We start from the raw sequence: 10586 nt of genomic DNA on the forward strand, positions 1-10586 counted from the left end.
GAGTAATTTGCCAGTATTTGCCCTTGATATGGGAACTTTTACTATTTCTAAAGTTAAAGTCAGAAAATGATCATCATCATCAACAACAACAACAACTTTACTCAGAGGTAAATCTCTATTTCCACAATATTAGTATAAAAGACAGCATTGAATCTGTCATTGCCAAATTATTGTGAATGTATAGTTCAGATTTGCTGGTCTTTGAAACACTGTACTACTAAGTTTCTAATGGGATTTCAATGTTATTTTGGTGTGTTTGTGACCACTAAGCTTGCTTCTTACTCAAAGGTATTACCTCTATACAACTGTATAGGACTTCACAGAAAATCAGAAGATGCAAAGAGAGAACAGGCTGGTCTTAACAGAGGACTCCTTACACTCCTAACTGTGACCACAGACAAGAAATATGTTCTAAGTGCTCTGTAGATTTTTTGATGAATGTTTTATGCTTGCATTTAAACTTGAACTGTCTGAGCAGAATGAGACAGTCTTTACAATTAGAATTGAGAAGTGTTACAATTGAATGGCCTTGTGCTGTAGCAATAAAACGACCAAGTGCAATGACTTTAATAAAATCATCTTTCAAAAAAAAAAAAGGCATCCTATCCTATCGAGACTCTTCCCCCTTCTCTGTTCCTCTCCCCACTTCGTGGCGGTGACGGGGGGGAGGGTGAATGCAGATAATTTTATTTCACACGTAGTGACGTGTGTAAATGCCTGTATGTAGGAATCCTTTCTGTAGCCTCTAGCCCCTGATAATATTTTTTAATTGACAAATAATTACTGACTGATTGGCTCATTACAGCTAAATAGGACAAGCTCCAAACGAGCCGTTCCTACAGAAGAGCAAACCTCACCCACTTTGTGATTCATGCAGATTAGTTGAAAACCTCAGTCATTCATTAATGATTCCCAAAGCATTTTGGAAATCTCAGGCCTGCTTCAGACATTTGAAATTATGGGTTTGTAATTTCAGAAGTTCACTTTTAACCCAATTTTGAATAGCAAATCAATTAACTAAGGGGATTTGGTACAACTGAGAACATTTCTATTTTTACATGCTAACCGGCTGATTATGAAGTTCTTGGCACGTCAAGCATTGGAGAAACGCATTAGGCATGAGAGGTTCTTGTTTCTCTCTAAGGATTTTTTTTTTCTGTAAAATGACTGGTCTGTTGAAGAGCCTGTCTGCACTTTTTCTAACACCCTGTGAGTGACTGAGTGCACTAAAAAGACAACTAAATCATCTTTCCATGTAGCATAAAAGTGGACGAAAACCCAGCAGCATTCCTTCGAGCCATCCAGCTACATGTTGACCCTGATGTTCAGTTGGTAAGTGTGGGCTGTGCTCTGGGCTTTAGATGTATAATTTTTATATTTTCTTTATGTCTAACGTCTTAAAAACAAAAACAGGCTCTGAGTGTATTGTCTATCTTAGTCAGGGTTGTTGTGATGAAAGGCCATGACCAAAGCAACCTGTGGAGGAAAGGGCTTTGTTGGCTTATGCAGCTACCAGAAACCGTTCTACGTACAATAAAAATGTGTATTGTACTCACCTACCAGGCCTAGGCACACAGCTGAGCCATGCAATTCCTCACATGCCTGCTCAGTTCCCCTGCAGATCACTGTAGTCATCTCTGTCTGTTACAGACAGACAGACAGACAGACAGGCAGGCAGCAGTTTTTCTCTCTCTCTCTCTCTCATGGATATTACACTAAATGATCAGAATTCTCACTCTAAGGATATTAAGTTCAGTGAAAGCAAAACTATAAAGCAAAGTGCAAGCATGTACACACGTGTTCTTTCCTGCAAGCATGTACAAGCATGTTCTTTCCCCAGAACCCAGAGATCCAGACAAGTGCTGTCATTTTTTGGAACCCTTTGAGGGTATGTTGCAGGGTACCCCTTACTCTTGACTGCTCTTGATATGAATGTCCTAAAAACAAGGCCACTCTGTTACAGAACCACAGGGTGGCCAGCTAACCATGAGAGAAAGAAAAAGCAAGAAGGAGATTTGAGGAGCCTAATGTCAGTTCAGGAGAGGAATGAGGAGGAATCATGGGTGTGTCCATGCAGCTTAAACACTTATATAGCTGATTTTTCAGGAGGGTGGGTACAGTTGGAGGGAATCTGACTGAGTAAGATGTCATTTTAAGTGATCAGTGCCCTCAAGGCCACTTCAGTAATCCACTGCTGTGTTTACTTTTGCTTCTTGGGAGCGTGGGTGGGACTGGTGATGTTTAGAGAATCCGTGCTTTTGTCTTGATTTTTCTCCCAGACCTGTTCAGGGTGTGTTTAAACATTTCCAAACATCCTGATATTTGGAGACTCCACACCTTCATGTTGTCCATGAGCTGTTCACACACGTAAGGAGCTGGACCTGATCATCTGTTGTCTTGTGTTTAGGTGATGTGCATTCTACCTTCTAATCAGAAGAACTATTACGACTCGATTAAAAAGTATCTGAGCTCTGACTGCCCAGTCCCAAGCCAGTGTGTGCTGACCCGGACCTTGAATAAGCAGGGAATGATGCTGAGCGTGGCCACCAAGATCGCCATGCAGATGACCTGCAAACTTGGCGGCGAGCTGTGGGCTGTGGAGATTCCAGTGAGGATTGTTCCTTTCTGATGGCCAGTCCATTTCCAGACCCAATTAGACATATAGCACCATGTGATCCCAGTGTCTCGGTTGCCCTTGAGGTCTTTGGGGTGGTGGTTCTCAGATCCCCTGAAGATGTGATGCCCAAATCTTCCTACCTCAGTTTCCTTATATAATTAACTGGTGTAGTGAGTGCAGATGGCCCACGCCTGTCTCCTGCATACCGTCAGTCAGCTCCAGATTGCTTCTAGCTGCTCGTATGGAGGGCTCTTAAACCTGTGACCCTCTGGGACTCACTGGTTCTGATGGTTCCTCCCCGACCCCACACCTAGGTTGTAGCATCACACAAGCCTTTGCAAAGAAATTCCAAAAGAAGGTGAGGCACAGCCTTTCCTCTCAAGGAGCTTCTGCTTACCTACCCATAGACCTCTTCATGGAAGATACTCTTGCGTGTCACAGACCTGGGAGGGGCCTGATTTGGGTTTTCCTGGCTGCCATTTTAAGTCCTGTCCCATAGCCTCTACCTTTGCCTGTGTCATCAGAGTACGCCTTCTCAAGGGGACCATGGCTCAGCTGTGGTGGGGACTCACCAGATACCACCTTGGAAGGAAGTGAGGGGAAAGAAGTGGATGTGCTGCCTGTCGCTTATCCCTCCTCAACCATGACAACTGTGAAAAACAGGAGTGGTTCATCCTTGGGCTCTTCTGGCCTGGCAGAGGATAAAGGGATTGGCTGCCTCCTTAGCCTCCTCTGCCCCTTGCCCAGCCCTGGGGAGGCTGATGGTCATGCAGGCTTCTCTGTCATAGTCTTTCCCTATCTTTCAGTCTTTGGTTTCTGGTTTAATCACCTGTCCCAACTGGAACTCTGTTTCTTTGTCACACAGCTTAACTTGAAAATGTGGTATCTGGTGAGTTTATAAAATGTCCTTGTTTGGGAGAAATAAGTTCATTCCATTGAACCACAATTAACTTGATTTAACAGTTGAAGTCCCTGATGGTCGTGGGTATTGATATCTGCAGAGATGCCCTCAGCAAGGACATGGTGGTTGTTGGGTTTGTAGCCAGCATTAACACCAGGATCACCAGGTACTTTAAATGTTCTTACTCTCCTCACCTTAACCTCTTACGTCTGCCTGTGTGGATGTGTAGTCAGAGATGACACCTGTTGGGCTTATCCCTGGAGAACACCAATTCTTCCCGTCTTAGCAGACATCTGTGGCCTGTAGCTCTTCATCTAAGGATGGGGCACGAAATTCTCAAAAAATACATATAAGTGTTAAAGACTTATTGTTAGAGCATGCCTTAAAGTTTAAAGTAGCATGTATTAATAGTATAGACAATGAGTTTCATTATATTTTCAAACATACAAGAAAGTACTTTGACTAGCCTACCCCACTATTATTCTGTTAAATTTTGAAAACATTTATTAATATGTGTATTTGTATGGACATACATGTGTCATGGGGTGCAGGTGGGAATGCGTGCACACGTGTGTGTGTGTGTGTGTGTGTTGGGGGGAGTGGTCAGAAGATAGCTTGCAGTAAAAGTTGATTCTCTCCTTGTTCCGTGTGGCTCCTGGGGATTGGACCCAGAATGCCCAGTTTGTGTCAGGTTTCTTCTGAGCATCCCATCTGCTCCCCACCAGATGTTAGGTATACTTTAAAGAATATACATGTTCTTCACATACATACATACATACATACATACATACATACATACATACATACCAGACTGTATTATATTTTGAACAACAACTGTTAAGTCTGTGAGTTACATATTATAATATGATTGGCACTTCTGAAGTAAGAGGCAGCCTCAGTTAAATCCATTTTCACACATCCACTGGGTTGAGTTGTTGCTTGTCTGCCAGCCACATCATTGGCTCATGAACGCATGGAAATTCTTGTGCATGTTGTTATATTCTAAGTGTCTGTAAGAAGCACCCTGTGAATTAGGCACTTGCATATATTATGTAAGGCACCTTAGTTTTGAAACATCACTTGCAGTTGTACCTGGTCTGTTTCTGCAGCTGAAGCACAGTTGTTTAATTTAGCTACCAGCCCCATGGTTAGGGGAGAGTGACGGTGCCTATTCCATAAGGTGTTTGTGGGGGTTATATCAGGTCAGTGCTCCAAACATTGCAATCTGAAGTGAATACCTCTGCACCCAGTTATGTTTCTTGTCAGCTCTTGCAAATGCTTGAGGTGGGAGGTATGGAAGGCCTACCAAATGGAGACAAGCTAGAAATGCCTTGAACAGGCTCCTGGCACTTGTTAAATTGTTATCTTAGAATTGCTTCAAGATTTGCAATTAAATAATATATTTTGAGGCCATAGCACCTATTTGCAAATTGTTTGTTCCCTGGTCTCAGCTATTTGATTTTCTCCATTAAATTAGTGTTAGTTTGTATCCACACTTTTAAGATACAGGAAGACAGCCAGGCAGTGGTGGCACATGCCTTTAATCCCAGCACTTGGGAGGCAGAGGCAGGTGGATTTCTGAGTTTGAGGCCAGCCTGGTCTACAGAGTGAGTTCCAGGACAGCCAGGACTACACAGAGAAACCCTGTCTCAATAAAACAAAACAAAACCACCACTACCAACAACAACAGCAAAACAAACAAACAAACAAAAACCAAGATACAGGAAGACATGTGCACAGCCCACGCTGTTAAAAATATGAGTTCATTTATCAAGCGGATCTCAGAAGGTGCCTGCTTCATTCTCCATGTCTCTTAAGGCTCCTGACTAGTCAAAAGCATTTGCAATTGTGTTACTGTAATTGCAGACAGTCACAGGACTGTGACAATGGTGGCACAATGTGTTAGTCACTTCCTGTGGCTGTGACACACCTGAGAACAACTCTTTAAGGAGACTGACTTGGTTGACAGTTGAAGAGGTGCCAGGCAGTGATCGCTTGGCCTCATTGCTGAGGGTCTGAGATGAGGCCCACAATCTGTGCTCAGGACAGCCGTTCACCTTGGGCCAGCCAGGAGATGGAAACAGAAAGATACATGTCAAGAGAGAAAGACACAGCCTTCAAAGGCATGCCCCCAGTGTCTGGCATCCAGCAAAGCCTCCGTCCGAGCATGCTCAGCTAGTTCAACTCAGTTTTGTGGATTAATCTGATGGAGTTGGCACCTTGGTGATACAGTCACTTCTCCATAGCCCCACAGGCTGAAGAGGAGGCGTCCACCATGCAGCCTGTTTGAGGGGACCCTTCATATCCATACCTTATCACATACTAAGTCCCAACTTCCATTTCTCATGTACCTTCAATTAACAACTATCAAGATTACTTTTCAAGTCCTGCGAGCTTAATCGTGTTGAGATGGTAACTCTGGAAGAGTCACCTCTAGACTGGGTTGGAACATTTTGCAAGCAGATCTGCTAAACTAACACATTCTCTTGCAATCGAGGCATGAGCTTGGATTAGCTCTCACTTGGCACCAGGTAGTATTCATTTTACAAATATTGTGAGTGTGAAATTGAATTTAATTCTTACCTGGTGCACATAGAGAAGTTCACATTTGGGTTTGTGCCAAGGCCATCTAGCTGGTGGATTTCCTGGTCAGAGTTTCTGTTGAGATGGCAACACTGAAGGATGGAAGAGGACCCTTTAGCATGACTGTAAAGACAATGTATGCAAAGTTAGGAGCCCTGGCTTTTGGCCACCGCATCTGTCTCTAACCTAATGGAAGTGTGCTTGTGGCAGGCATCTAGAAGTTAAGTCTCACTTGTGCGTTCTGTTTATTTCAGGTGGTTTTCCCGATGTGTCCTTCAGAGGACGGCAGCTGATATTGCAGATTGCCTAAAAGTCTTCATGACTGGTATGTAATGCGGTGGGCTCTGGGGACTACTCCTTCACACCCCTAACCTACAGATGGTTGGGAGCAAACACCCAAACCTGTCAGCTCTCACCTGGTTGGAGATTCCTGTATCTGTGTATCTGATTGACAGACTGAGCAGCATTTATGTTGCAGTGTGTGCTGAGCACAAAGCCAAGAGGAAAGAAAGAAAGTGTGTGGCTACCCAAGTGGCCCTAGCAAGCACTTTGTGGCTAATAGAAGCCTGCCCAGGAGAAGCGAGGCTAATGATAGACCAGCAGTGAATGTGCACACGGAAGACCAGCCTTTCACCCTGAGGACAGGGATTCGGGAAGGCAAGACAGGGGAGAGGAAATGACACAGGCCTCCTCTTCACACCCCCAGCCCGCTTTGGCTTTATCTCGTGATCCATATTCATATCTTCCCCACTCCCATCCGCAGTTTCCATTCTGCAAACCTGAGGGGTTGGGATTTTTTTTTTTAAAGTGAACTTGTTTTTTAAGTATCCCTTGGTAGCTGCACTCTTAGAAGCACAATTATCTTCTGTCAAACCAAACCAAATTTCCTAGGCAGTAAACTCTCCTGAAATAAATTATGCAATATAGACAGAAGAAGGAATTATACTGCATCTGAACCACTTTCCTCCCATTTAAAAACCTGGCTGATGTTTTAGTCATTTCTTCTGAAAGTGTCATGGAGGAATTGCCGCCTGGTGCCTACTCAGAGGCGGTTGGTAGTTAGAGTGGGTGGAAATGTTTTCAGACTCCATCCCATCTGTGAGAATTAGATTCGGATTGAGAGTTGGTGCGAGGAGCTGTTTTGAGAGGAATGTCGGAGTCATTTCCTCATATTTTCATATTTATTCTCATTAGGAAAGAAAATGAGACAAACACAGCCAGTCTGGTCTTCAGCAGATTCAAAGACTTAAATTAGTGTTAATTTGGTTTTAGGCATTTGTCTGTTGCATGATTTTTTTTGATTTGTCACTCAGATTTGGCTAAAGAAATGTGTTAAAGACTTTATTATGCCACAGAAATCCCGTGCTTGCTCAAACAGCAGACACGAAGGATTGGTCCTAGTTAGCCATTTTTTTCTGTTGCTGCAGATACAACCCACACTAAGCCTTACCGTTTTACTGTGATCTGAAATAGCAAAGTTACTTAACCATGAAAACCCATGGATATATTATTTTTGGAGGCCCTGGACCAATGCCACTTTTCTCACTAACATCACATTCTCCAGGTGCTCTCAACAAGTGGTACAGACACAACCATGATTTGCCGGCACGGATAGTTGTATACCGGGATGGTGTGGGCAATGGCCAGCTAAAGGCAGTTTTGGAATATGAAGTCCCTCAGCTGCTGAGCAGTGTGACGGAGTGTGGCTCAGATGCCAGGTACCCTGTTCCCTCTCTTTCTCTGACACTTGTGTGATAACGTGCATATCTGTGGTCCTGTGGGCATGGTTTGTGGACATGGCTTTCATTTTTCAGACAGTGAAGTTTGGCTGTGTTTCTGTGTCATGCCCAGCTTGGATGGGTTTTCCTGATGCTAGAGTATAGTTCAGATGGTCTAATATAGATACTCCAGTGCTGTAAGGTGTGGGAACCTGGAGTAGGGCACCTGGAGGGAGGAGACATCTTCCTGGGCAGCTGGCTGTCTTCCTGAGCTAGCAGAGGCCAGAATATCAGAAACACTGCGTATATGTCTGCATACAGACATAGGATATTCAAATTAAAATTCCACTGGGGTGTGGGGTTGGGATTTAAAAGTTGAGTTCCAAATCTGAATCCAGGCAGAGCCTCTGGTTACACTCACCAGTGCACAGGTAAGGCTATGAATAGGGGGTGTGGTGAGCCTCGCTGCCACCAGTTCTGAAAGAAAGGGTAATTGAAGTAACACCATTCTTCTGTCCTATTAAATGCTATAAACTAGGCAGATAGCCTTGTTACGAATCCAAATAGACCCTAATTAAAATAATTATGTTTGTTGAGGGGAAGAAGGTTCATGGGTGTTTTTTTTCTCTTTGCTTTGCAGTGTTTTTAGAATGATTTTCTATTTATTTCTTTAACCCGATCAAACAGCAATAAACCAAACAAAAAGATGAGCTGTTTGGCTCAGTCTCTTTGTCCCAACCCCTGCCTTTTCGGTTGCAGGAGCTGCAAACTATCCGTGGTTGTGGTCAGGAAGAGATGCCTGCTGCGTCTCTTTGCTGCGACCGGCCACACTGTGCAGAATCCCCCACTCGGCACTGTTGTGGACTCAGAAGCAACACGTCCGGAGTGGCAAGTGTCCCTGGAAAATACACACACACACTATCTATCTATCTATCTATCTATCTATCTATCTATCTATCTATCTATCTATCTATCCATCTATCTATCTATTACTGTGTTTACGTGTGTGTGTGTGTATGTATGTGTGTGAGTTTGTGCATGCTTGTGGGTATGTATGCATGTGCAAAAGTGTGCCTGCTCATGTAGAAACCCAGAGTTTGATATAGAATGTCTTTCTGGTTGCTTTCTATCTTTGGCTGGGCAGTCCTTGCTGCCCTTGTGTTGAGATTGATTACAGACACACAGCCATGCCCCAGTTTGTTTGTTGGTATTTACATGAATGCTGGGAGATCCACCTCAGGTCTTCACGCAGGCGCTTCACTCTGAGCGATCTCCCGGAAAGACTGATTTTCACACGTACCCATTGTGCATCGGTTCAGTTTGGCCTTGTTTTGTGACTCCTTCTCTCCGCTCCTCCCTGTTTCTCTGCAGGTATGACTTCTACTTGATCAGCCAGACTGCTAACCGGGGGACTGTCAGTCCCACCTACTACAACGTCATCTATGACGACAATGCCTTGAAGCCTGACCACATGCAGCGACTGACCTTCAAACTGTGCCATCTCTACTACAACTGGCAGGTGAGGGAGAGCTTCTTACTGAAGTAGGTATGACATCACCATCTGGGGCTTGCTATGTCCTTTCCCTCCATCCACTCCTTAACCTTGACCTCACAGAGGGGAGTGGCTACATGATTCCTTAAATTCATGGTAGGCGGAGCCCACTCTGTGAACTTAGTAAAACAACAGAGAGCAAGCATATCAGCAGGCCCAGGTTGAGTCTCCATAGGACTTGATACTCATTACCTCAGGCAAGACTGAGGATAGCAAGCTGGGAGAGACCGGAAGCCAGCAGGGTGAGCCTGGTGAGGCCCATGTGCCTTGCCTTAGGCTAGAGCCCAAGGTTGAGGTTAGCTCTGAGCCCCATTAGAGCATCAGACCACAGGCAGTTTAGGGTAGGCCTGTATGCCATTTCTCCCAGCTTGCACACGGTGAAGAGCTCCCCCCACCCCAAGCCCGTTTTGCCAGTGAGCTTGGGTTTTCAAGGTCCCTTTGTTGGTTGAGTTTAGTTACTATTTATCTAGGACCTGTTCTGCTGTATAAGTAACCAGTGGGAAAGAACTCCAATTAAAAAAAATCACTTTGGAGGACAAACACATTATCTCTGCAATGTTATCTTTCCTTTTCCTCTCCAGGGCATAATCAGTGTCCCTGCTCCTTGTCAGTATGCACACAAGCTGACCTTCCTGGTGGCACAAAGCATCCACAAGGAACCAAGTCTGGAATTAGCCAATAATCTCTTCTACCTGTAACAATTGAGGCAATAGCATGGCTCAGTGGAGACTCCGAAAAGCAGTTGCTATGCTTTGTTCAGATCTGCCTAACTCTTTAGGCTCCTGTTGCTTAAAGGGGCTTGAACCTAAGTATTGAGAAGGGGAAGTTTAAAAAAAAAAGAATCATCTGAAACAGTTCTGTCTCCCTTGTGTCTAAAATCAACAACAAACAAACAAACACCCACAGAGTGATGGTTTTCTTGTGGCTTTGTTATGCGTCGTTTTACTTTGTCCTGGTTCATCATCATACTTTTTTTTTTGAAGCCAGTGCTTGAGGTGCATTCTCACTCGGTACTTGGGATGTATCATCATAGCTAACTGGATTCTAAAACAATATTTGTGTGGTATTTTGATGGGAGATGAGTGAGGTTTAACTTTCTGACATTATCGAAGTTGTTCTAAATACTGTAGAACATTTTGCTAGAGCAGGTTAAGTAAATATTAGAAAATAAAGTCTGAGTATCACATATGTGTTTTTTTTTATAAATAATTTATT

At 43.9% G+C, this 10586-nt stretch overlaps 1 protein-coding gene across 3 annotated transcripts in view; it reads left to right on the top strand.

Annotated features, from left to right (window-relative positions):
• The window catches only part of Piwil4 (piwi like RNA-mediated gene silencing 4), a 37659-nt gene extending 27394 nt beyond the window's left edge, over positions 1 to 10265 (top strand). For 2 of the 3 annotated variants that reach the window (XM_028763434.1, XM_028763432.1), the window contains 8 exons: positions 1260 to 1332; positions 2408 to 2608; positions 3581 to 3684; positions 6356 to 6426; positions 7666 to 7819; positions 8579 to 8707; positions 9191 to 9338; positions 9953 to 10265. In XM_028763434.1, coding sequence (XP_028619267.1) covers positions 1260 to 1332; positions 2408 to 2608; positions 3581 to 3684; positions 6356 to 6426; positions 7666 to 7819; positions 8579 to 8707; positions 9191 to 9338; positions 9953 to 10069 — 997 coding nt within the window. In that variant the 3' untranslated portion in view covers positions 10070 to 10265. The remainder of the gene's footprint in view (positions 1 to 1259; positions 1333 to 2407; positions 2609 to 3580; positions 3685 to 6355; positions 6427 to 7665; positions 7820 to 8578; positions 8708 to 9190; positions 9339 to 9952) is intronic. The other variant, XM_028763433.1, reaches the window with a different exon arrangement.
• Positions 10266 to 10586: the final 321 nt, after the last annotated feature.

This window comes from Grammomys surdaster, unplaced genomic scaffold, assembly GCF_004785775.1.
Source record: "Grammomys surdaster isolate TR1022 unplaced genomic scaffold, NIH_TR_1.0 138, whole genome shotgun sequence".
Classification (NCBI taxonomy): Eukaryota; Metazoa; Chordata; class Mammalia; order Rodentia; family Muridae; genus Grammomys; species Grammomys surdaster.